At 35.9% G+C, this 27895-nt stretch overlaps 1 protein-coding gene across 1 annotated transcript in view; it reads right to left on the bottom strand.

The window, feature by feature from the left end:
• Positions 1 to 27895, bottom strand: part of tgfbr3 (transforming growth factor, beta receptor III) — a 136493-nt gene that overhangs the window by 16023 nt on the left and 92575 nt on the right. The window contains exons 5-13 of the mRNA XM_051112327.1: positions 24293 to 24476; positions 19282 to 19444; positions 16104 to 16251; positions 13266 to 13455; positions 12769 to 13061; positions 10892 to 11047; positions 9926 to 10072; positions 9635 to 9817; positions 6049 to 6345 (exon numbers count right to left, since the gene is read on the bottom strand). Coding sequence (XP_050968284.1) covers positions 6049 to 6345; positions 9635 to 9817; positions 9926 to 10072; positions 10892 to 11047; positions 12769 to 13061; positions 13266 to 13455; positions 16104 to 16251; positions 19282 to 19444; positions 24293 to 24476 — 1761 coding nt within the window. The remainder of the gene's footprint in view (positions 1 to 6048; positions 6346 to 9634; positions 9818 to 9925; positions 10073 to 10891; positions 11048 to 12768; positions 13062 to 13265; positions 13456 to 16103; positions 16252 to 19281; positions 19445 to 24292; positions 24477 to 27895) is intronic.

Raw genomic sequence — 27895 nt, 5'->3', positions numbered from 1 at the left:
AACAGAAAACACAGATATTCTGCATGTATAATTTACACATGCAGAATATATTTATGTTTTCTGTTAGCCAAGTTTTCTGTTAGCCAAGGGGTGTGGGGTCTCTACAGTAAACCATTTCAGTCACCTGATCAGCATATATGTGTTTTGTGCTCAGGGGAGCTTCAAAGGTTTCTACTTGCAACATGTTTTTGCAGCACTGAGTAATGTATCACAGACATATCTCTTGATTCTTTAAACGCAATGTTAATCAGAATCCATTCACTGCTCAAAACAACAGAGTTTTGTTTTTGTTATGCAAGCTCACAAATCCTCTCATTATAACAAAGGAAGTGTAAACACAATGTACAGTAAATAACAGATTCACTGTGCAGTGTAGAGAACTTTGTGAGGTAGTGATGAACTAAGATGAGTGAAACCTTTTAATAATTATTAAGGGAGTTTGCAAATATAATATTGATTTAATACAACAGTTCAAAAACTTAACATTAAGCGACTTACATTGTCTGACTACAACACCATTGCCTGATTTTGCTCTATTTTGTCAACGAAATAGTTTAAAAAGTCACAGCCGTGTTTCATTTATGAATGAACATGCATTTTTAAACAAATCTAGTGAGTCAATGATTCAATTACCCATTCATAAAGGTAGTAATTTGCTTCATTTGTGAATGAATCAGCCGTTTGAATGAATCAAGTCAATGAATGATTCTGTGATAAAATCAGTGACTTGCCGTCAACTACTGGCAGTTTTAATTTCATTTTTAAAGTATCATATTATTAAATAGAAATCATATTTTTATTATTAAATTAAATAATTTAGTATTTCTACAATCAAAATTTGTTGAAAAACCCAACAAAAAGTTACAGTCATGTCAAAAATATCAGCACCCTTGCCATTCTGTCAGAAAATGCAACCCTTCTCTCAGAAAATTGTTGCCGTTGCAAATGATTTGTTAGTCACGTTTACTTTTTTGTTTACATTGGAACAACACACATAAAAGTCAAATCTGATACAATTCCACACAGAACCCAAAAAATGCACTGGACAAAATTACTGGCACCCTTAACTTAATATTTAGTAGCACCCCCTAATAACTGAAATCATTTGCTTCCTGTAACCATGAATGAGTTTCTTACACTTCTCTACTGGAATTTTGGACCACTCTTCTTTTGCAAACTGCTCCAGGTCATTCAGATTTGAATGATGCCTTCTCCCAACTGCTGTTTTGAGATCTAACCACAGGTGTTTTATGGGATTCAGATCTGGACTCATTGCTGGCCATTTCAGAACTCTCCAGCACTTTGTTTGTAACCATTTCTGAGTGCTTTTTGAAGTGTGTTTCGCGTCATTGTCCTGCTGAAAGACCCATGACCTCTGGTGGAGACGCAGCTTTCTGACACTGGCCACTATGTTGCGCCCCAAAATTCTTTGGTAATCATCAGATTTCATGAGACCGTTCACACAGTCAAGGCATCCAGTCCCAGAAGCAGCAAAGCAACCCCAAAACATCTTTGAACCTTCACCATGTTTGACTGTAGGGACTGTGTTTTTTTCTTTGAAGGCCTCATTTCTTTTTCCACAGAACGTCCACAATACGTTCTCCCAGAAGGATTGTGGTTTTGTCTGGCAAACTCCAGTCTTGCTTTTTTATGCAGTGGTGTCCTCCTGGGTCTCCGATCATAGTGTCCCTTTTCATTCAGATGGCGACGGATAGTGCGAGCTGACACTGTTGTACCCTGTGTCTGCAGATCAGCTTAATTTGTTTGGACGTTAATCAGGGTTCTTTATCCACCATTCGAACAATCCTTTGTTGTAATTTTTCATTAATTTTGCTCTTCCGTCCACGTCCAGGGAGGTTAGCTACAGTGCCATGTGCTGTAAACCCCTTTATGATATTGCGCACAGTGGACACAGGAACATTAAGATCTCTGGAGATGGATTTGTAGCCTTGAGATTGTCCATGTTTTTCCAAAAAATTTTCTCCTAAATTCACAGACAACTTTTTACACTTCTTTCTTTTCTCTATGCTCAGTGTCAACTTTTCTCCATTTTGACTGGTTGCAAGTGTGATTACTATATTGCCCACACGTTACTTGCCACAGGTGTGTCTAAATACAAATTGCAGGAGCATCACATGCTTGAAAAGCAATGACAAGGTGCCAATAATTTTGTCCAGTCCATTTTTGAGTTCTGTGTGAAATTTTATCAAGTTTGACTTTTCCTCTCAGTTTTTTTTTGTGTGCCAATATTTTTGGCCATGACTGTATATATTTATATATATATATTTTTATATGTATAAATATATCTTTGGCTTTACCAAAGATGTTATTTTACATTTATTTTATTTTTAGCAACATTTTTCAAGTACATTTATACATTATATCATACAAAAGCAACGCACTTTATTTATTTCTTAAGGGTGCATATTAGTACCTTAAACATATGTCTTTTTTTTTAAAGGGTACCACTGCAGTAACAGCTTTTGTCCCTTTTTTCTATTATATCATTAGTTGCAAAACACTCCTGATTTGTTAACTGTGCACAATAATGCAATACTGGCCCTAGAATCAACAGGCCTGAAACACTCTCACAGTGACCCCATTAGACCATCCTTACTTTTAAGCTCAGTAATGTATAAAATTTTTACTTTGTTCTTAATAAGCATGGCTTAGTGTATATTATAAGCCATTAAAGCCATTCAGTTTGTTGCAGCTATTATGCCTGAGCCCTCTCTCTTCACAGAGAAAGCACATATAATTTCATACACAGTTTATATGGTTTGACGTGTCACATCTCTTATCCTCATCCAGATTACGACTAAACTGTAAACATCTACAACCAAACATGAGTCACTTTCAAGATCATGTTAGGTGAGACATAAACAACCTTAAAGTGCAATATGATGATTAGAGTGTCTGAAAATGCAGGAGATTAAAATGATTATGGCTACTAGCAAGGGAGGAAGGAAAATTTGAAAAAGGACAGAGAAAGTTGGAGATTTGTTTTTCCTCTGTGGATGGTAACTGAAGTAACCTAAGATTTACACATCCCGCACTCACAGAGAGTGGATTGATGCTAGCAGCTGGCGTAGATCGACGCGTGCCAAGGCAATGAATCGAAAAGAAACTCTTAGGATGGACAGCAAGTCAAACAGACTATATAAATGAATTAAAGATTGTGTTCGTGTTGTCCATATAATAAAGCAACTACTCTGAAAATATGTCCTAGGGTCAATAAGTTATCTACGTTCCTGTGCTCTGACTTAATGAGATCTGATAACCCTGTTCACCCTAAAATTAAACAAAAATACACAGTGCAGCTAAGTTTGATTTGGTAAATGATGCTGATAACACAGTTGATTGATTTTCAATCTGATTGTGTGAAAGCCAACACACCTAAGCATCATAACTAAAACTGAAGATTATGAGTGACTCATTTGGAAAGCTCTACATAGCAGTCCCTCCAGGATTTTGTGATCTGAAAGTGAGAATTGCTGCAAATTCAATCAACTGCACCATTATTTGTGCTAGCTTTTTGTCTTCTTTCCAAAATTGTTCTGTGAAAAGCATTATCCTGAGGGGAGCAATATTAGCCAATCAAACTCACGCAAATCACATTAACAACTGCTGCCAAATGACAGTGAATTTGATCATAAAATGAGCAGAAATGGACTAGCCATAAAGGTCACAATTATTTTCAGTAATAAACAGGATTCACCCAATGTGACAATTTGCTGTAAATTTACTCAACTTCAGGCCATCCAAAATACAGACTACTTTTTTTCTTCAGCAGAACAGTAAATACAATTTTTAGCTGAAACTGTGATAATATATTGAGGTGTTATGAAGCAAAACGATCAGTTTGTGCAAAAAAATTGAACACATTTACAACCAGTGTTGGGGGTAATGCATTACAAGTAACGTAAATTACGTAATCAGATTACTTTTTTTCAAGTAACTAGTAAGGCAACGCATTACTATTTAATTTATAAGAAATATCTGAGTTACATTTGCATATAAGTAACACCAGTCACATTGTTTTCCCATTTACTGATATATTGTTGAGAGAAATCGGGAGTAAGTGTTGTGTGCACTGTGTAAACATGATGTTACTGTAGTTCAAGACTAAATGTGAACATGCAATAAATCATCTCACTTGCAAAAAAAGAGTGTTCCTTAGAATTAATAAGAACAGAGAAATGCAATCTCTGAATATGACGCAAACCTTCAATAATAAACATGCTTAATAACACAAATATATATATATATTTTTTTTTTTTATTTTTTTTTTTTGCGCTGATGAGTGTTGAACTTTCTTCTCCTGTGTTCTATTACACAGACGTGAATTTACTTTTCTATCAGCCTGAGGCTTATTCATGGCAAAAAAAATCACTTCTTATATTAACAACAAACAAGCAATCACTGCCCAGATTTTAAAAAGTAACGCAAAAGTAATGTAATGCACAGAAAGTAACATAATAGTTACTTTTTTAGTAAAACATTATTGTAAAGCATTATTTTTAATAGTAACTTTCCCCAACATTCTGTACAACATTATTACCTATAATCCATTCATTAAAAAAATGTGAATATACCTACAGTTTATAATACTCAGTTCAAAATTGATTTGTAATGGAACATAGTTTTAGGAGTTGTAACTGTGTTATCACAGGGCCATTTATAAAGATAATTATATAAATAATACAACAATAGTGCTCCTATTATGCCTTTTCAAATATGACCTTTCATGCAGTGTGTCATGTAGCTGTATGTGAACATAAAACTGTCTGCAAAGTTGTGAAGCTGACAGTGCACGATAAATAAAGTTATGGTCTATCAAAAAAGCGCTGTGCTATGAAACCCATTCATTTCAATTGCTTGCGCCGCGTCTGAAGGGCTGCACTGTACCCAGCGGCCGGCGCAGCGCTTTCCGCGTTTGGTGTAAACGCTGCCTTAATGCATTATACAATGTTGAAGTTTACAACACAGAGGTGTGCCCGGTTCGCTTACATAAGCAAATTGCAAGCACTTTCCACGGTAGTCCGTGCTAACTTGTCAATCAGCCACTTCAGCCGTTTCATCGTCAGACTCTGGCTCGAATTGGTAAGGTAAAATCGATGCCATCTTTTCTATGAACTGACAAGTATCCAGGGCTGTTATGGGAATGGCGTTTCTTTTCCAGACACACGTTGTACGCGGTAAACCAGTCAAAAAGGACTGCGCCATCTGACCAATCACAGCAGTGAGGGCTCACGGAAAGGAGGGGTTTAGAGAGACTGATTCTTCAAACTGCTTTGCACAAGTCGTTTACGAATCATTTAGAAATGAGGTAAAATTAAATCTATTTTTGGAGAAAACTAAAGTGTTTTTTGACCTTGTATACATGTAAACCTGTTTTAGGAGTCTCATAAAACATGTTTACATAATTGCATAATAGGAGCACTTTAACGAAATGAGGAAAAATGTATGTATTATGATAGCAAGGTAACCACATGCTTTGAGGCTATGGATTACAGGTATGCTCAAATTAATGTTCAGTTTCTTGACAAGACCGATCTTATCATAAGACCTATTATTATTTTTGTGTTCCCTGATATGCTTTATTTGAGACTTACAGTGATGGTAGCCTCTGACTTGAATTGCTCGACCACGGTGTCCGACAAAAAAAAAAAAAAAAACTTCTTTACTGTTCTACTGAAGAAAAAGTAATATCTCTGATAACTTGAGGGTGAGTAAATGAACAGCAAATTTTCATTTGTGATAAACTATCCCTTTGAACACTAAAATAAATGTACAGATAATTAATTCTAATAATACAACTACATAATGATTATTGGTGAGTTTTTACTGCAAATCAACACAATGCAGCAAATATTGGCTTTTTTTTATTCTTTTGGGGCCACAAAAATATAAAAAGTTGCAAAATTTTGGTTGGACTGACACAGGTAGCAATAGTGTACGTCCTATAAAATATTGCCTACAAAGGCAGCTAATTATATCAGAGCTGTTATGTTAGTAATGTTATGTTAGTTAGATGATAGTTTCTACCTCTGGCAGGTTCATTTCCTTCTCATTTCGTCTGGAGCAGAGGGACATTTCGCAGTGCAGGAAGAGCAATGATACACTGAACTTTGATCTGTAGGTGAAACTGAAGCGTTTTTTGTCCATCTGAATGTGAGGGATGGGGAATTCGCCTCGCTGAGGGTAATAGTGCACAGAGTCATCCTTAGGACATATGTTCTCTATGACAACATAGTCTGACGCCACATCAGGACTGGAGTCTGAAGATACGAAGCAGGTCTGGATCACGAACCCGAGGTTAGGATCGGCTTTCTTGGCTGAAATCTGCGGAGAAAGGTCACATGTCTCTGTTAATAAAGAAAAAGTCCTTTTTCTGTGAGACAAAATATGTTTCTGCTGCAAACAATAAAAGCGAAAGACAGCAAGACAAAAGGGAAAAAGAAAAACTGCTTTTTTTATCTTGACTAATACAACTTCTTTGACAATTTTTCATAAATACGATCGAAAGTGATTCACATAGTATGAGATGGATCAGCAGAGTGATGCTGAGATGCTATATATTATGTCTAGTCCTCTGGCAGACATGCTCAGTCTATCTTTTTTGGTCTGAGAGAGTTTTTTTCCCACAAACTCTATAAGGCATTGATTCAAATCAGCAAATAACACACAGAGGCTGTCGATTTGTTTAACAAGGCAAACTGTCTAAAGAAACATTGTCACGGTTACAGGATTTCTGTGCCTCAGCATTAATCATTCAGTTGTAAAAGTATGGCCATCTGATGTTGTAAAAGCAAGCATGACAGATAAGAGCTGCCACAAAAACACTGAATTCCATTTCCTCAACAGAGCTGTGCCAAGGAGGTGTCATACTCTGGAGAGCGGCCGAATCGTTTCAGGTAGGCAGACAATAAACCTCAAAGAGTAATGCATAAGATCTATGAACAACACTGATTTTTAGTGTCAACACACTGTCACACAAAAACACTGCAGAAATGACTTGGCATATTCCTGTAGTAGCTTTATAGAGATATGAGACAGACGGCAATAACTTAAATTTTAGTATTTATGCCACAAAAAAGTTATTGTAAGGATCTAAACGACTTAGATTTACAATTACTGGTTACTATGTAAAAATTGGAAAAGCTTGAATCTACATTTGAAATAACGTAAGTGAGTAAGTCTTGTCAGACTTTTTATTACTGCATTAACTGTAACACACTGTTAAAATCTTTTAGTCAAAAAATATTTTTGTCTAGGTTCCCAGATAAAATATCTAAAAGTCACGTAAACAAGGATATATTTATTTGAAAAACAATATTGCATAATAGTAATAACTTTGTAAATGTGCACAGGCTGAAACATTATAATATAAAATAAAAACAATATAGGTATAGGCTTTTTTTTTGTATAGATATAAACAAATTAGTTATTTTGTGGTTTATGCTGCATATAGGGAAACTGTATAATATATGACACCCTTTCTGTTACAGATAATGTACTCACCACCTTGTCATCCAAGATGTTCATGTCTTTCTTTCTTCAGTCGTAAAGACATTTTTTTTTGAGGAAAACATTTCAGGATTTTTCTCCATATGATGGAATGATATGGTGCCCTGAGTTTGAACTTTCAAAATGCAGTTTAAATTCTCTTCATATAGTGGACTTCAACGGTGCCCGCAAGTTTGAACTTCCAAAATGCAGTTTAAATGCGGCTTCAAAGGACTCTAAATGATCCCAGCCGAGAAAAAAGGTTCTTATCTGGCAAAACAAGTGGATATTTTCTAAAACAAATTAAAATTTCTATACTTTTTAAACTCAAATGCTTGTCAAACTCAAATTACTTCTGCAGCGAGAAAATGAGATGGGAGTTTTTCAACATACCCTAAATGCCTTGAACCGGAAAACACAGAGTTCACGCAGAGCTAGACAAGATGAGCATTTGAGGTTAAAAGTATATCAACTGTCAATTTGTATAAAAAATGGCGATCGTTTTGCTAGATAAGACCTCGGTTGGGATCATTTAGAGCCCTTTGCATTTAAGCTGCATTTTGCAAGTTCAAACTCACGGGCACCGTAGAAGTGTACTATATGGAGAGAAAACCTGAAATGTTTTCCTCAAAAAACAATATCTTATCGACTGAAGAAAGAAAGACATCTTAGATGACAAGGGGGTAAGTAAATTATCTGTAAATTTTTGTTCTTGAAGTGAACTTCATTTTTTTCCTTGCATTGTTAGACTTGTTTAAGGTACAAACAAATTTAAAATAATGTGTTAAAAAAAAAAAAACTTGCATATTGGTTAAAAAGTTCAAGCTTTTTGTGCACTGATCAGCACTGATCGGTTATTTTCATATGGCATATGAGCTGGAACATCAGTGGACATATATAATGAAAGACTATAACCCTGAAAGAGAGAGTTAAAAACAAAGTGGGGACCTGAGCATTCCACTCTGAGATCAAATATTGTCTGCCTTCCCCTCTTGAAACCCTGCTGATTAATGAGAGTATGACATGAGCCCGGACCAGACAAAATGTACACACACAGCAGACAGCTGACTTCTTTCACAGTGATGGACAGAGAGGGATCTATACACAGGCTCATAAATTCAGGACAATATTTGATCAGACACACAGACACCAGGCGCTTATGGTATTAGAAACATGAAACCGTACACAATGAGAACCACACATTATGGTTAAAGGGTAAAAGCAGATCTTGTATTTCAAGACCTTTTGGCAGTGACTGTATTTGTGTATATGGCTTCTCATTCAGTTATTAAATTAGATTCCCAATGTGGTTACAAAATTGGAAATGGTTTTATTGAACCCCAAAGGGATCTTTTCCATCATAACGCACATACAGAATATATGTATTGCACAATGTAATGCCCTACAGTTTCCACATGTACACTTTGGGGTTAGCAAGATTTCTTTTCATCAAAGTATCCTGAAAACAGATTTCTATCATGACAACTCGGAAGATTTTAGCATGATAATTTATATGACAATGTTAATGTATTTGGTCTTGGCTGTTTTTATAGATTATTGCTGCTGCTGCAAAGCAAGTGCAGGAACTTGCAGCTGACAGTACATATGTCAATACATTACTGAGAGTATTTAAGACATACTGCTGCTGCCCAAATAGCACATATAATAACCCATGGGAGATCTATACAGGTGGAGCTGGGGAGGTGGAGGGTTTCAGAGGAACTCTGAAAGCACGCTGCGAAATGCTGTAGTGAATGCTATCAGCCATTTAAATGTAAAGCAGCAAGCTCATTGGCTGCGTATGCAACATGAACCAAACAGCTTTTTGGCAAATAGTTTAACGCTGTGAATATGCTGCGTTTACATTAATGACCCATCAGTCTCCGCCATCTAGAGTTTCATGACAGAACTTGGCATTTATCACAGTTTCGTGTTACTGATGCCAAATTTTTGAACAATAGTGTACATGTACGTTTGCATCTCTAAAACGCTTCTGCGTTAAGAGAGTATGTGTGTGTCATGGGTAAAAAAGCCAGGAATGTGTTAGAATATCTTAGAATTGATCTTAATTGATCAGAATCAAGCATTCAACCATACTGAGGTATACGAATATGTATATGCCTACCTCCACATAGACAGGCCGATTCTCAGTGATGGTGTGGAATTGCTGAGTGCTGGGGTACTGGAACGGATTGTTATACAGTTCCATGTTGAAGGTAACATTATTTAGAGAGTCTACAACAAAATCTTGAGATCCGATATCACTGTCAACTGGGGTGTCCTGGTTCTTGCGGTACGTGCAGTTGAACTAAGGACAGAGAAACAAAGTAGAAAAATGTTAATATTAATTATTTTTTTTTAATGAATTTTTTAATATTAATTTTTGGGTGTACAGTTTGACATGTAAATATCATACCAAGAGTGTTGCATGACGTCCACTTTCAGGTAAAATTCTTTCTGGCACATCTGAATCTCCTGGCATTACAACATCTCCTGACTCAAGATCTTCATATTCATTTGGCCAGCCGCTTCCATCCTTCTGTTCTGATTGGCTAATAACAATCTGTCAATCACAGACAAAGTAATAAGGCAATGTAAACCGAACATTGTCCTAACAATTATACAATTTCCTCTTTCCTTAGAAATGACATGTGCTTAGCACAGATACAGTCAGAGATAATCGAAATGTATACTTGCCAAAAGCCTGCCAAAACAGATGAGAAAGCTGGATTTTAATACATGGGAATGCACAATTTCAGCAATGCAACTCCCAAGGCAGACGAACAAAAAAAAACAACACCCATCTCAGTTCTTCTCATCGGAAAAAATACGGCTATCCATTCACATTATAGTATGAGAATCACCTCCCTATGTGAGCTCAGAACAATTTGTGGGTTCAGAGGTGAAAGAGACCTGTGAACATTGTCTAACAGAGGTGAAATTGGTTCACACAAGACTTGTCAATTTGTCATAGGACTGTCATTGCAACAACAACCTTCTTTGATGCTTTCTGGATCTTTCTCTGCGAGCCAGTGCTATGCTCTGACCATACGGGTCACATCGTTTTAATTGCCCTTGAGGCTCTGAGTTCATAGTGAAGGATAAATATTTGGGAGGTCGCCCAGTTTTTTTTATTGGGTTCAAGGCTAAAAGCGTTGTTAGGAATTTCCGCTCAAAATTATCGTAGAAGATCAGTGTGGAAGTGAATCATCTCTTCTGGGTGAAAACACACTTGCAGTACCAAGCAACAAAGAAAACAGATACAGGGGACACTGCACCCCAACTGACTCTGAACACCCGCATGTGTCAGACAAAGCAGTGCAAACGAAGACTAGATTTCACAGTCTGATACTATTGATTGTATATTTGCTTTAATACTCACTGAATTGATATAGAGGACCACTGGACTGGGGTGGGAGGGAATTTTGGTGGTTTGGCAGCCAGACAGGGGCGTCTCCAGTATATAGTGGGTGTTGTTTGAGGTTGCTTTGCACTGGGAGTCCTGAAGAGTGATATTGGGTTTTCCAAACCCATTGGCCTGTTAGGACATTACAAAAACATGAATTCACAGGGAAAATCTCAACCTTTGACAACTTATCAAACAATATTGTTTATCGGTCCTCGAGGTATTGCTGTCTAAATCTGAAATCCATTCTGTGTTTCAGTTTCTGACATTGACAAACAAGACTTGCAAGCTGGCGTAACTCTGCTTGAAAGCATTTTGATTATAGAATGAGGGTTTTTTTCTTCTTCTGAAGTGGTCAATTACGCCACTTTTGGTTTCTGACATCATTGCATATGGCCCACACATTCTGGGAATATTCACAATGCATCAGCTTGAAGGAAAAACAAGGTGTCTCTCATGCACCACTTCCACACTATTTTAACCTTTTTATGTTGCTCTTACAAGTGTTAGGGAAGCTACTTTGAAACTATAGCATATTTAAAGTAGATTAACCACTCAAACCAACTTCGAACAAGTAGTTACAGTGCCTTGCGAAAGTATTCATACCCCTTCACTTTTTTCACATTTTGTTATGTTGCAGCTTTATGTTAAACTGCTTTAAATTACTTTTTTACCACATCAATCTACATTCCATACACCTTAACGACAAAGCACAAAACAGGTTTGTAACAACTTTGCAAATTTATTAGAAATAAAAAACTGAAATAATTCCATTGCATAAGTATTCATACCCTTTTCTGGGGCACTTGAAATTTAGCTCAGGAGCACTCATATCGCTTGTGGATATTACTACACTTCAAATGGAGTTAAATTGTGGCAGATTCATTTGAATGAGTGTGATTTGGAAAGGCACACACCTCTCAGAAAAGGTCCAACAGCTGAAAATGCATATCAGAGCAAAAACCAAGCCCTGAGGTCAAAATAACTTCCTGTAGAGTTCAGAGACAGGATTATGTCAAGGCACAGATCTGGGGAAGAGTTCAGAAATTGAATTCATTGAAGGTTCACAGAAGCATGTAGCCTCCATTATCCATACGGGAAGAAACTGGAACAACTAGGACTCTTCCTAGAGCTGGCCTCCTGGCCAAACTGAGTAATTGATGGAGAAGGGGCTTGGGTATCCTATCCTCAGTGAAGACACATGAAAACCCACTTGGAATTTACAAAAAAGCATCTAAAAGACTCTCAGACTGTGAGAAACAAGATACTCTAGTTAAATGAACCTCAGTGCCAAGCATTAAGTTTGAAGGAATCCAAGCACTGCTCATCACCTGAAGATTACCATCCCAAAAGTAAAGTGTGCCGGTAGCAGCCTCTTGCTGTGAGGTTGTTTTTCAGCACCAGGGACTAAGGTACTCGTCAGAGTAGAAGGAAAGCTCACGACACCAAAATATTGAGATAGCCTTAATTAAAACCCTGTCCAGAGCATTCAGAACCTTGAGAGGTGAAGAGGTGAGGCAAAGAATGGCAGATAACTGCCAAATGCAGATACATCATAGCCAAAAGACTTGAGGCTGTAAAGGTGCTACAACTAAGTACTGAGTTAAGGGTATGAATACTTATGCAATGTACTATTCCGGTGTTTTATTTTTAATAAATTTGCAAAGTTGTCACAAATTTGTTTTTTTCACAAATCTGCTTTGTCATTATGGTGTATATTGTAAATTGATGTGGGAACAAAGAAATTAAAAATAAAAATTTCAATAAACTGATCAGATGTAACAGCAAAGACCTTGGGATTGTCAGTAAACAAAACACTATAAGAGCTAATGAAAAATGCAATTTCCTGTTACCTGTAGAGTTTCCTTGTCAATGCTGACAACCATTTTGTTCTTTTCACACTGCACACTGAATCCTACATTTGGAGCTCCCTGCTGCTCCTCGGGAGCCCCATCCTGATTGATGTGCTCCTCAAGAGACGAGGTCAGCGGTGGGAATGACAGGCCCTGGTCTGTGGATGGCAGGAAGGGGAATGGGAACCTGTTCCGTGCAGGGGAATCCCGGGCGCTGGGCTTAGGAAGTGGGTTGATTTTGCGGAGAATGGACAACTCTGGTGGAAACATTCCCTCATCCATGATCCCTGGATCTGGAAGTGACAGCAGTTGAAATTAAAACATCAGTCTGATTGCTTGCTTCTTGTTGTTAATGCAAATGCAAGGAAATCAAACACAAAGCAAACACAGTAATAACCAACTCACGTTAGCTTGTGAAATGTACAGTTATTTACTAATTAAGTGTATTGTAAGCATTTTAAGTTTATACTATTCCTATCTTCAGCTATTGCTCTTGCCTTGTTCTCTGAGGCGCAGTTTGAAGTGGTTAGCAACAGGGGTGCTGGTGTAGGAAGTAACAGGTTTGAATCCATTTTCCTCTGCCCACTGGATGAGAGCCTGAGAACCTGCGGGCAGCTTCTGTTTCACCGTCTTTGACACCTGCATCAGCCTTTCTGTTTCTTCACTCAGGCTGACTGTATCTGACGTCTGAGAACGACAGAGGGGAAGAACAAGAGACATAGAAGAATGCAGTCAGAAGTGTTCTTTCTTTGTTGTAGAAGAGAAAAATGAATAGGGTCCTGTTCAAGTCCAAATTTGTTTTTCTGAGACACATTTCACAACCCTTAAATAAGCCAAGGTTGTTCTTGTTTTCATTAACAACATATTCTGATGTAATACCTTATCTTATGGTCCAAAATTAACACACGCCAAGCTCCAAACTAAAGTACATGTTGGCCAGAAAAGGAATTGCAGCATAATGCATATGTTTTAAGTCAAACTGCAAGAATGGTAAGACAGACTCTTGGTGATGAACAAACACACCCAGAAAACACGTCAGTGCTCAAATGCCAAACAATGCTTACATTTTCAGTGTAAATTTGCCATTAGAAGTAATTCCTATTTTTTTAATATTTAATATCCCTCACATTAAGCTTATGTTGTGTTTATTTATTTTTTGATTCAATATTGAAAAGGAAAAAATAAGAAAATAGCACCTTTTTTCACTTTTCAAAAACACACACACAAAAAAGTGATTTTTTGTTTTAAGTTGAAGGCTTAGAAAATGGATAACAATGTTTTTTTGTGTATTCAAACCCTTTCCAACAATGACTGTATGGTTTTGAGATCCATCTTTTCACACTGAGGACAGCTGAGGGACTCATATGCAACTATTACAGAACGTCCAAATGCTCACTGATGCTCCAGAAGGAAAAACGATGCATTAAGAGCTAGGCATGTAAACTTTTGTACAGAATGAAGATATGTACATTTTTCTAATTTTGCCTAAATATCATATTTTTTTATTTAGTACTGCCCTTCAGAAGCTACAGAAGATACTTACATATTTCCCAGGAGCCAAAATGAGTTAAATCTACCGTGATCTTCAAATTCAAAAAGTTTTCAACCCCTGAATCTTAATGCATGGTGTTTCCTTCAGGAGCATCAGTGAGTGTTTGAACCTTCTGTAATAGTTACATATGAGTTCCTCAGTTGTTCTCAGTGTGAAAAGATGGATCTTATAATCATAGTCATTGTTGGAAAGGGTTCAAATACACAAAAATGCTGAAAAACCACAGATTTTGTGGGATCCGAAGGATTTTTTTAAGGACATCAGGCAGTTTAACTGTTCAGGACAAACAAGGGACTCATGAACAATTATCACTAAACAAAAAAACCACAGCTGTGGATCATTCAGGTAACAACACCGTATTAAGAATCAAGAGTATGTAAACTTTTGAATGGGATCTTTTCTTGTGGACTATATGTAAATGTCTTTTATGTGAAATATCTTATTCAGGTCTGTACTAAATAAAAAAGAACATGCATTGTGTATGATCCTTATGTTGGTAAAATAATTAACATTTTGAAGATTCTGCAAGATGTATGTAAACGTTTGACGTTAACTGTATATCTGTAGTTTTGACAAATACACATGCTGCTATTTTACCAGGTTCAATTTGATTGTGGTTTGAGATGGGTCAAATTACATAAGAATTATATGCTAGCTCCTGTTTGCTCTCTGTTGGGTGTGAAGGGCAGATGGCCCTCATTCCCAGCCATGTTTCCCACAAATGCCTGACCAGGCTAGACAACGAGCTTGAGCCAATCTGCCAACAGTAGCAGGGCTTTGGTTTTACAAGGCTGTGGATCGTATCGCATGCATAACTCACATTCTCCTACGCTCTAAAACACTGTAACTGATTCACTTGGACACAGACATGTTCCATCAAACACATTCATGAAGACAGATGCATTTCACACGCACTTAGACGTTCACATAAAAATTCTCTAATGAACTTTACGACTTTATGACTGTCAATGCCAGACTATACCATAGTATAATGTAGGAACACTGCACCCCAAATAGCCTAATTCTGAAATTCTGTGATTTGTTATCACATCTGTTGGTATCATCATAACTGCTTTCATTTGAAAACATAAACATTCTTATATATAAACTGTTGTTGCCTACTGCACTATCTTTGTATATTCAATGAGAGATCAGTGTGTAAAAGAATCACACTATACTTGTAAATAAAGTACTTTACTCTACATTACTCTTTTCCTGCTCAGAAACACATCCATAAATTATCATATAAACACCTTAAAACTCTTAAAAGTAATGTGACTTATCGTAACGACACTGTGGGTTTTTTCTGGTAAGCAGCACATAAAAATGCACAAATATTTAGCGTTAAATTACACAGTGTGCGCAAGTCGCTTTCCAAGAGCAGTGCAGTGACAGTTTCAGCAGTGTGAGTCTTGTGCTGCGCTATCTGAAACCAGCAGCCAGACGCTCCCATAATTCATATTCTGAAGTGCCAAGCCAACACTACAATAAAAACACTCCAAAGGCTCTGGCTGAAGAAAAACTCACTACACTCCTCCTTCTGTTATTACTCCATTTCATGACAGGCCTCCAGATCACACAGTTCATTGGATCAACTTGCTATCTTTTGCTCATTCTTTTTACACAGTTTTAAGAGAAAGAATTATACTGAATAAAGTTTACTTACAAACCATTAAAAAAAAAAAATATATATATATATATATATATATATACATACACAATACTACTACTGTGATTATAACATGATATATGTTGCATTTAGCCAACAATTTAGAAATCATACCACAATGTCCAGTTTGCCGATGACGTTGTGGGCTTTGATTACCCAATTCACTGACTTCTCACATTTCAGAAGCAACACGACGTCACGATGGAGCGGTGCGTCACCATCCAATGGCCTCAAATCCACAATCACATCCACCTGGAATGCACTACTCAGAGAGAGAAAGAGAGAGATGGAAAAAAATGAAAGGAAGGTCATAAGAATCTTGGAAAAATTAAACTTCAGTTTTAACATGTTTTCTGTGTCTAGCCAATTCATTAAAAAACTGGACCGCGTCCTAGAAAACAAAGCTGGACACATGTGAAACAGACCACATAACGCAATGCTGGGATCCATCATGATGTTTGCATATCTTCAGATCTGTTTTTCATTTTTTTGAGTCACTATTAGGCAATAGTGAGTGATACTGGTGGGGTGGAGAGAGAGTTTTACCCTGCAGAGTTTTCCAAAATCAACAATACCCTAGTTCCTGCCTATTTCCAAATAAACTTTACAGAACCGGAGGAAACACAATGACAACGTAAAAGGACATTTACACATGAAAGCAAACACACCCACCCATGAACGTCCATGTGCACATATACACACCATGCTATTCTAAACACACCCATATGTCCTAAAACACATTACTGTCATGACAACTCTAGGAGGAATTGGCATGTTAATGTACATGACAATGTTAATGTATTTGGTTTTGGCAAGTAGATCTGCTACACTGCTGCTGCTGCGGCAGAGCAAGTGCTGAGACTTCCTACTACCAGTATATCCACAATGTGCTGCTGTGAGCATGTAAGAAATACTGCTGCTGCAATGTATAGCATACATGAAATAACCCCCATATTGTATACATGAATCACAGAGTAGCAAATCTATAAAGGTGGAGCTGGGGATGGGGGAGGGTTTCTGAAGCTTGCTGCAAACTGCTACAGCAAGCACTAGTCATATATTTGCATGCTGAGCTGCAAGCTCATTGGCTACTTATACAGGAGAGAACCGATCAGCTGTGCCATGTGACAATGATGTCATTATGTCAGATTGAGTTAGAACTATCAGACTGCGCCTTCTAGAGTTTCATGCCAGAACTCTTTATTCATACACAGTTTGAACTTTTTTGTGAAATGAATGTCTGGAAAGGTGTTCACTTTTAACAGCAGATTAAATCATATATACCACCATCAGTGCTGGGTAGTTACTGATTACATATAATATGGATTACGTAATCTGATTAAAATTAAGTATTTATATATAAATATAAATATAAATATAAATATATATATATATATATATATACACACTACCATTCAAAAGTTTGGGGTCAGTAAGACTTGTAATAGTCTTTAAAGAAGTCTCTTATGCTCATCAAGGCTGAATTTATTTGATTAAAAATATAGAAAGAAAACAGTAATATTGCAAAATGTTTTTACAATATAAAATAATGTTTTTTATTTTAACATACTTTAAAATAGAATTTATTCCTGTGATGAAAAGCTGAAGTTTTATCAGCTGTTACTCCAGTCTTAAGTGTCACATGATCCTTCAGAAATCATTCTAATATGCGGATTTATTATTAGAATGATCAATGTTGGATAATATCAACAGTTGTGCTGCCAAATATTTTTTGGAACCTGTGATTTTTTTTTTTTCAGGATTCTTTCATGAATAACAAGTTTAAAAAATACAGTGTTTATTCAAAATATAAATATTTTATAACAATGTAAATTATTTATTATTAACTTTTAATAAACTTTTAATTATTAACTTAATACATCCTTGATGAATAAAAGTATTAATTTCTTAAAAATAAAAAAAAAGAAACAATAAAAATGTACTGACCCCAAACTTTTGAACGGTAGTGTATATATATATATATATATATATATATATATGTGTGTGTGTGTGTGTGTGTGTAAAAATATATAAAACTAATTACTTGTAATTACGGTATATTACAGTAATAAGATTACAGTTACTTTTTAATGGATTACATAATTACATATTATTCACACAATGGAAATAAAATATTTCTCTAGTGTTCAAGGGTTTAAATAATTTTAATTTTACTTTTTTATGATTTAATTAGCTCATTAGCTTTTTATCAAATCACAAACCCACTACAGTTCTTACATTGCGCCCAGTTTGGGAAACCCTGGTTTAATGTAACATTTACAGCTTTTTATGATGTGGATGTCAAAAATGAAATACATTTCTCTTTTTATCAGTTTTTATATCAATATGGTACGTCTGATGGTAAGTTTAAAACAAGTTTGATTTAAAAAGTAATCTACAAGTAAGATACAAAGTATTCAGAATACATTACCTAAAACGAGTAACCTAGACTATATTACTAACCACAATTTTCATTATTTAATCTGTTATCAGTAACGGCCTACAGTTTATTAGTAATCTATCCAGCTCTGACTACCATTCAAAAGTTAGGGGTTGGTAAGGTTTTTGTGAAATAATATTACAATTTCAAAATAACTGATTTTTAGTTTGATATATTTTTTAAAATGTTATTTACTTCTGTGGTGGCAAAGCTGAAGTTTTCAGCATTTTTTTCAGGAATGTTTCATGAATACAAAGTTTAAAAGAACAGCATTCAATTGAATAGAATTGTACCTCCTTGCTGAATAACAGTATTTCTTACAAATTTCTTACGCATTTGTCTTATTTAAGGATGTCTTATTTAAGAAAAGTAACCGTAATAAAATTGACTGTTATTCCTTGGAGTGTAAAAACACTTGGAGTGTAAAAACACTGTAAAAACACTTCTTTTTTACTTTGCAATTTAACAGTTATGTTTCCTAAACGAGACTGGCCCGATGACGTTTGCAGCCTTTAAATGTGACCTCTGGAGTTTTTAAACTAAAACGGGTCTGCAGCGTTTTTGAAAATCTCAGTTTTCAAGGGTCAAAAACACCGGAGTAGTTCAAATGACAGGCATAACCGTACCAAAAAATATGCGTTTTAAAACAAAACGCATTAGTGTAAACAGCCTAAAAATAACCAGAACATTATATTCATTTTAGTCTGCAAAGGCTGTATTACAGAAACTTCCAGAAACTTCTACAGAAACTTTTTAGTTCATTCCTGACATAAGATTTGAGGGAAAAAAGGTTGGATATTTTTGTAACACTGGAGAACAAAAAGGAATGTAGTTCAACAGTCATCTCCTCACCTGCTGGAGTTTGGTGCCTGGAGCTCAACGATGTGAACCTCCTGTTCATGATCAGGACCCGAGAGAACACACCCTGTAGATGGCTGGGGCTGGATGTAGCTTGCCAGGTAGTTCAGAGACAGAAACTTGTTATCAATCTTACAGGTCTCGGAGAAGACGGGGTCTGAAATAAATGTGAGATACGTTTAGGCTTAGGGCTAGAAATTTTGAGGACACAGAAATGTTTGATTGACACATACACCACATTACCAACAGTTAGTTACAGTCTTATATTTAGTATAACAGCACTGGAACATTTCACTGTTTGTATCACTTGGCTTGTCTGGATTTGCTCTGTGCCAGACCACAGTACATGAGCAGGAATGGAAGTGGAGTATAGTTTGCGGGTTCTTTTCATAGTGGTCAAACTATTTTCAATGTCCAGTGGCGATGCTGTTATCTTCGTGTCGCTCGTGTTATCATGATAACCAGGTCGGCCAGGTTATCATGTCAAAATATATACAATACTGTTCAAACGTTTGGGGTCGGAAGATTTTTTTAATGATAAAAATATACTGTGAGATAATATTACTATTTAAACTTTACATTATTTAATATTATTTAAAATATTATTTTAAATAATATTACTATACTAAACTTGTTTTCTAACATTTTGTAAAACTGTTAATTTAGTTAAACTGTTTTTTATTTTATCTTTAATTTGCTATTAATTAAATGCTAATATATTATTATATTTAATTTGAAAATATTTTGCTCAGTGTTCAAAGATGAAAACAGTTGTGCTGTTTATTATTCAAGAAAGAATTCAAAAAGTTCCAAAAGAACAACATTATTCAAAATTGAAAATACATTATTTTGAAAACAATGCATTCTTGCTCAATAAAAAAACTAAAACAAAACAACAAAAGAGAATAACATTATTTAAAATTGAAAATACATTTATTTTGAATAAAAAATAAAAAACTTTCAAGAAAAATTAAAAGTTCTTAGGGTCAATTTAATGCATCCTTGCTGAATTAAAGTATTGATCTTACTTGCTTAAAATTAATAATAATAATAGTAATTATAAAATTATTATTTTATTAAAAAATATTTTTCCACATTTAATCAATAGAACAACATTATTTAAAATTGAAAATACATTTATTTTGAAATAAAAAAAAATCTTTCAAAAAATAATACGTTCTTACGGTCACTTTTAATCAATTTAATGCATCCTTGCTGAATAAAAGTATTGATTTCTTTTTAAACAAACAAACAAATACAAAAAAACTAATAAATAAATAAATAAATAAAAATCTTACTGATTTAAAACTTTTGATCTAAAAATTAATTGTACATAAATAATAGTAATTATAACATTTTTTTTTTTACATTTAATCAAAAGATAACAACATTATTTAAAATTGAAAATACATTTATTTATACATTTAAAAAAAAGTTTATAGTTACTTTTACTCAATTTAATGCATCCTTGCTGAAGAAATCTATTGATTTCTTATAAACAAACAAATACCAAAAAAAAACTAATAAATAAATAAATAAATCTGATTTGATTACTGATTTAAAACTTTGACTCTAAAAATTTACTGTACATAAACTTGCTAAAATGAATAATAATAACAAATATTTTTCAACATTTTAATCAAAAGATGGCAATAATCTTGAAAACGCTAAAATGTTGGCAAATTAATCCATTATAAACGCAAGTAATATATATATATATATATATATATATATATATATATCCTCTCTGCTCTTGCTCTTGCTCTTGCTCCTCCACAAAAGAGATAATGGCTCTTCTCTTTGCCCCAGAGAAACAGAAGACAGATGCTTCCTTATTTGGCCATTACGCTTTTGGACAAAGCGCGAGGGTGATGAGTGTGAACTCATCACGAAAGCCTGGCATCTCTTACTCTCAGCTCTTCCTGGCTCTTTGAGGTACTGGGGGAAAGAGGGTTGCCTGTTCACTGCAGCAAACAGATCGGAAGCATGTCCGCTCTCATGCAGAGCTACAAAGGGTTGAGATAGAGTAGAAGGCCAGAACTCTCCTGCAGAGGTAAACACAGCCTTTTGAGTCACTGCCAAACCACAAACTCAAAATGACACGGGGCCAAATGTTTTACGGGGCTTGCCGAAAGAGGCTCAGAGGCTGGAAAGTGTACTTTGAATGATGCCGTCATTACTTTCTCCTAGCACTTGAAACTTATGTTCTTTTACGGACTGAAAAATGAACACCAGCAGTTTAACCGGGCAACCTGACAGCTGAGAGATGCTGAAGTCAGACGTGTTGCTGCTTCGGTCTTAGAACACAGTGGGAGAAACACGACGCAGCCCTGGGTGAAACGCACAGCCGGATCTGTCCTTTTTTTCTTTCTTCAAACAATTCCTGCGGCTCCCTGCGCTAATGGCACGTATTTGCAAGTATCTGTTTCTACTTTCTCTCTTTCATGCTCTCGACAAGTAAACAACAAAATCTATTTGAATGTGGCAACCATGTCTGACTCAAACATCATATCAAAGTCCAACAGTCGGTTTCAAGTTAAATCCCCCCCAAACCGTTTCCTTTGAGAATAAGCCAGTTCGCCCCCTACGGCTCATGTCATCGGGCAGATGGCTACGATACTTTGCCATCTTGCAGGGCTTCCTGGTACTGCTATAAATTTGGACTTTCTGTTTTGGGCTCTGTTTCCTCTGTGCTTTTTCTATACTTTCCCTGCCAAAACTTTTCCTTTGCACATTCCCTTTTTCCTCTCGGTCTGCTATTCTTCCTCGTCGTTTTCTTTTTAAAAGAACTGTTGTGAAAGGCTTCGGGTTTGGCCAGGGGCCCGTACGCGCAAGCTGGCAGTCAAGAGTTTTCGTCTGAAACTCTTCCCGTATGTTTACTTGGCCTTTCCATCAATTCTCCATCACTCGCTTGCTTACGAGTCTGACAGAAAAGAAGGGAGCGACATGCAAGCAAATCAACTGATTACAAATGAGAGGGAGAGAGAACGTACGCCATTTAAAATCCCACAGATTTTGACATGTTGTTTTTAAATTAAGCTAAATGTTGCCCAGTGGAAATCAGAATGACTTGAGGTGGCTTCATTGGGATTTTATTACCCATGGGACTGGTTACTAAACACAGTCAACAGGCACTGTTGAGAATGAACTAACATGTGCTGGGCCATGTTTGAAGTTCAAAGGCAACTGAAAATATGGCTTATACTGAAACACAAACAATTTTCTGTGCGATACAGTGCACAAAATACAATTTAAATACTTTTAACGCTCATCTTGTCTTGCTCTCATTGAACTCTGTGTATTCTGGCTCAAGACAGTTAGGCTATGTCGAAAAACTCCAATCGTATTTTCTCCCTCGACTTCAAAAAGCTGCATTTAAACTGCATTTTGGAAGTTCAAAATCGGGGCACCATATCAGTCCATTATATGAAGAAAAATGCTGAAATGTTTTCCTCAAAAAACATAATTTCTTTTTATGACTGAAGAAAGAAAGACATGAACATCAAGGGAGTGAGTACATTATATGTGAATCTTTGTTTTGGAAGTGGACTTCTCCTTTAAAGCAAGACAATTGTATTTTATCTTTACTTTACTTTAGAAACTGCATTGTTTACCAAGGGGAAAACTGCCTTTGGCACAACAAATATTTATTAAAGAGATCTAAAATCTAAAAATTCTAATAAAATAAAATAATATATAATCCTCATGTTTTGAACAAATTAAATGAAGTTTATTTTCACATCTACATCTTTTACATTTTTCTGTTTTTTTTTTTAATTTAATTAAAAAAAAAAAGTTGGTGGGATAAGACAAACTATTAATTCAAGCTATAGTCACTCTAAATTCTTATTATATTAAGCTTCAAGTGAATGCATTTAAATGGATAGTTCATCCAAAATGAAAATTCTGTCATTAATTACTCACCCTCATGTTGTTACAAACCCATAAGACCTTTGTTCATCTTCAGAATGCAAATGAAGATATTTTTAATGAAATCAGAGAGCTTTTTATAAGCTTGTAGCTTCATAACATTCCAGTTGAACCACTCATGTCACATGGTAAAAAATAGGGGTTTTTTTATATCTTCTCAATCATTTAACAAACGATCTGATTGACAGCGGTGGCTCCAGAGGCAAAGATGTCCGAAATGAGGAGTTCTGTCATATGAAATTCAAATCTCTCTCAGACCTTTGGGGCCATGAGTCAAACAGGCCCACCAAGTTTCGTTCCGATCGGCCTCCATTAACCTTGTCTGACAGGTGCTCAAACTTCTTTGGCCAATGGCGGACATGTTTTTTTATTGAGATTTTCATGTTGATAGGACCAATGGTTGCGCAGTTATAGCCATTTTTATGTTTTTTCCCTCTCCCAAGCTATGCATTTTTTCCCCCTGTGACCTCTGATTGAGTGTTCTGAGTTTGGCAGAGATATCTCATTCTGTTCAGAAGTTATAGACATTTTACTAAAAGTGGCCCAGCCCCTTTCGAATGTTTTGGCGCCTCTTTGCGACGGTGAGTGGAAAGGTCAGCTTTTTTTGATAATTATTAATATTCACTGTCCAGAGAATCTCTCTGCACTTATTTGGTTTCAATCTGGCGAAAAACCTAGGAGTAGTTTGCAAAAGTAGATTTTTCAAAAAATCTGAAATACCCAAACATTTCACCAAGCTCACGATCGAATCTAAGGCGTGAGCCAAGGATTCCAACGTCATAAGACACTTGAGCCTGCGACTGGTTTAGGAGTTATGAGCAATTTTGTACTTTTGTTCACTGAAGCGCCTTGGTCACATTGTCGGCAGTGTGAGTACTACCATCCCTCCAATTTCAAGTCTCTACGACTTTTGGTCTGCACGATCAGTTTTACGTAGAGATCGCTGATCTGTGACAATTATAAAAATTACAATAGGGTTTCAACGCTACACGCTTGAACCCCTAAAAGAGGTTTTGAGCAACAGGTACCTAAAAAAAAAAATTATAAAACATTGTGTGTGCTTAGATATACATACCCTCTCCAACCTTGATGTAGACATCATGGGCCATCTTGAGCTCGCTGAAAGAGGTAACCGCGCGGTAGCGTTGATGGGCCCAAGAAAGCAGGTGCTCATTGCCATGAGGAAGATCTTCCACCTTTACCTCACACGACTCAGAGAAATTTCCTGCCTCAAAGTGCACTTCAGATCCCTCTGCAACCTAAGAAATCAAGAAAATAAAACAATAAAACACTTTTAATAACCAAACAGCTATGTAGCAGTTCCAGCTTTATTAACCCCAGTTCCATATCACTTTGACACTGAAGCTTCTGAATTAGAACTGTAATGGAACTTTTCACCAGTTGTACTACAAAGAGAAATTGTCAAGTTTTTGCAGCCTGAGCCACCCAAATGTACAATACAAACCCCTTTTGTTAACTTGTGGAGTGTTTTTTCCCCTTGACAGCTCGAGAAACAAAGATCTCTCTGTTGATGAAGACAGGCCCATAAAACTCCAAGCTGTATTGATATGCACATCCCATTTTACAGCGAGAAGATCTGAAGTAATAAAATTTAAGGTCAAAACTACAGATTACGAGAGGAAAGGAAAAAGAGTATCACAACAGGCCTTTCCAAAATGAAACCTTCCACGCGATTGCCAAAACACATCTTTAACACTCTGCCCTGATGTTTTTTTGAATCATTCTTTGAATGTGTGCTCCATATTTTCACACATGGTTCTCTTACACAATAAGGTGTCTGCTTTCCATTGTTTATGTAACACACTGCTGTGCATCAGAGGAGAGGGGCTCGAGGTTCTTAGGACGGACGGCACACGGCTGAGATTAGACTTATAGACAACATATGTACACGCTTTTGCACATGCAAAAGCAATGCAGACCATCAAAGTCAGACTTTAAGGGATCAAATACTTCATGTCAAGCAGTATGCAGCATTTAGAATCTGTAAATGTGCACAAAGTACACAGAACACTGCACAAAACATTGTATCGCACAATGCACTCTTTCATTTTTTATACTGTGTTCACTCAATTTTATTCATTAGTGTATAGTACACAGTTTACAGTATGCTTGTATTGCATTCCAAATACATTCCTAATGTTTAGCAGACAGTGATTGTTTACATGCAGATCGTTTGTCCATGTGAATAAATTCAATCTGACTGTAGATCGCAAACATGCTGTTTATATCTGCAGATGCGCATCACATGTATTCCAAAAATAATTCTGTGCATGCGAAGAGCAGCATTTATGCTGGAAAATGCAACCAGATGACTAAAGGGGTTTAGACGAGAAAGACGAGAAAAACAAGAGTAACTTTTCAAGAATTTGAATGCTCAAAATTCTTTTTTCCTCCAAGAACTAGATATTGCAGCAAAGACGTACGGAATAGGGATGTCCTGCTGTAACTGACAGTTTGAAACATAGGATAAAATGGAATTCGTTTTTTGTTCTATGTGACATTAGAAAACACAGCACCTGCAGGAAATGCAATAATGTGTGTTGCTCTATACAAATATATAAAATGAATTTTGCTATTTATAAAAACACTACACTATGTATGTATACTACCTGTCAAAAGTTTTTGAACAGTAAGATTTTTAATGTTTTTTTTTTTAAGAATTCTCTTTCGCTCACCAAGCTTGAATTTATTTGATCCAATATACAGCAAAAGCAGTAATATTGTGAAATATTTTTTACTATTTAAAATAGCTGCTTTCTATTTGAATATATTTTAAAATGTAATTTATTCTGTGATCAAAATTAAATTTTCAGAATCATTACTCAAATCTTCAGTGTCACATGATCCCTCAGAAATCATTCTAATATGCTGATTTGCTGTTCAATAAATTATTATTATCAATATTTAAAACAGTTTAAAACAGTACATTTTTTAGGGAAAAAATCAGCATTTATCTGAAATAAAAAGCTTTTGTAACATTATACAATTCAAAAGCTTAAAGTCAGTATTTTTTTTTTGAAAGAAATAATAGAAATTAATACTTTTATTTAGCAAGGATGCTGTAAACTGATCAAAACTGATGATAAAGGGATTTATAATGTTACAAAATATTTCTCTTTCAAATAAATGCTGTTCTTCTGAACGTTCTATTCATCAGAGAAACTTGAAAAAATTCTACTCAGCTGTTTTCAGCATAATAATAATAATAAATGTTTTTTTGAGCAGCAAATCAGAATATTTGAATGATTTCTAAAGACTTATGTGACCGGAGTAATGATACAAAAAATTCAGCTTTGAAATCACAGCAATAAATGACATTTTAAAATATATTCAAATAGAAAACAGTTACTTTAAATAGAATAAAAATATATCATAACTTTACTGTTTTTGCTGTACTTTGAATCAAATAAATGCAGGCTTGATAAGAAGAAAGACTTCTTTAAAAAACAAAAAAATTGTACTGTTCAAAAACTTTTGACTGGTAGTGTACGCTAAGTGAAAACAGTTGAATTTAAAGGTATACATGCCAATTATATTACAGCGTATCAAATATTTTAAAATATGCGCCTTACAAATATGCATCCTACAAAGCATTACATTAAAATGCTTAATTTCAGTTAGAGATCAGATTAGTTTTTCAACTATGTTTTCATTTTAGTACTTTTCGTTAATTAAGCTGTCATTTGGATGATACGTAAACATAGTTAAACAGAGAGAAAGCGAGAGTAGTGTTAGTGTAGTAGCGGACAGGAAGAATAACACAGTATGTACACTTCACAGCTGTCATAGCAACTCACGACTGAGGAGTCCTGTCAGCATAAACCCTGCTGTATACTTCTGCCAGCTAACCTTTCATTCAGGATACTCTAACTATGTGTTACGTGCTTGATTTCCTTCAAATGCTATGTTTGAAGAATGAGATGCAAATTATAGCAATTACTGAGAGTTTAGGCCAGCTTAAATGTAAGCAAAAGATCAAAGCAGATAAAAAGCTAAAAGCTAGGTAGAGAAAGAGCAAATATGAGCGATTAGAAAATGTGTGTGTTTAAGTTTAATTTAATAGTCGTGCGTATGCTCTTGTAAACGCATGAAGCAACTGTGTTGTGAGTTTCCGTGCATGTCGATTTGCTTGACTAGGGCGGGCTTTGCTCCGAAAGTCCTCCCTTTTGGCTCCAAACGGACCTTGGGTCCACATGCTCCATTTCAGAGAGATAAACATTCACATATGTTGAAAAAGTCGCCGTACAGCACCACATAGCCAAGCGCACGGTCTAGACAGCCCAGACTCATTACATTTCCATGCTAGTGAGGCTTTTTTCCACTCATTTCTTTCTCTCTCTCATTCTCCCAAAGGTGTTCTTTCTGCGCTTAGCCGGCCCCATGCTGGCAAACCCAATTAAACCATTATATCACACCACAGCTTTGATGGACCCCATACGAGCTGCGTGGAGAGCCAGACAGCCAATCTGAAATACAGCCAGGGTCCTGTGTACTATTGTGCGGTGACAGATAGAAGAGGTGTCGTAAAGGAGAGGGAGAGATAAAGAGAGGTATATGATGTGCTGAAGGAGCTAAGATCTGTCCCGGTGCACGACCCAGTACCAGGAGGAACATCTGCTCGACCTCTGGACGGCTCCCCAGGCAAACACCCTATCCT

Source organism: Labeo rohita, chromosome 6 (assembly GCF_022985175.1).
Source record: "Labeo rohita strain BAU-BD-2019 chromosome 6, IGBB_LRoh.1.0, whole genome shotgun sequence".
NCBI classification, from domain to species: Eukaryota; Metazoa; Chordata; class Actinopteri; order Cypriniformes; family Cyprinidae; genus Labeo; species Labeo rohita.
Note: the sequence above shows the minus strand (reverse complement) of the source record. Positions and strands in the feature narration are given on the sequence as shown.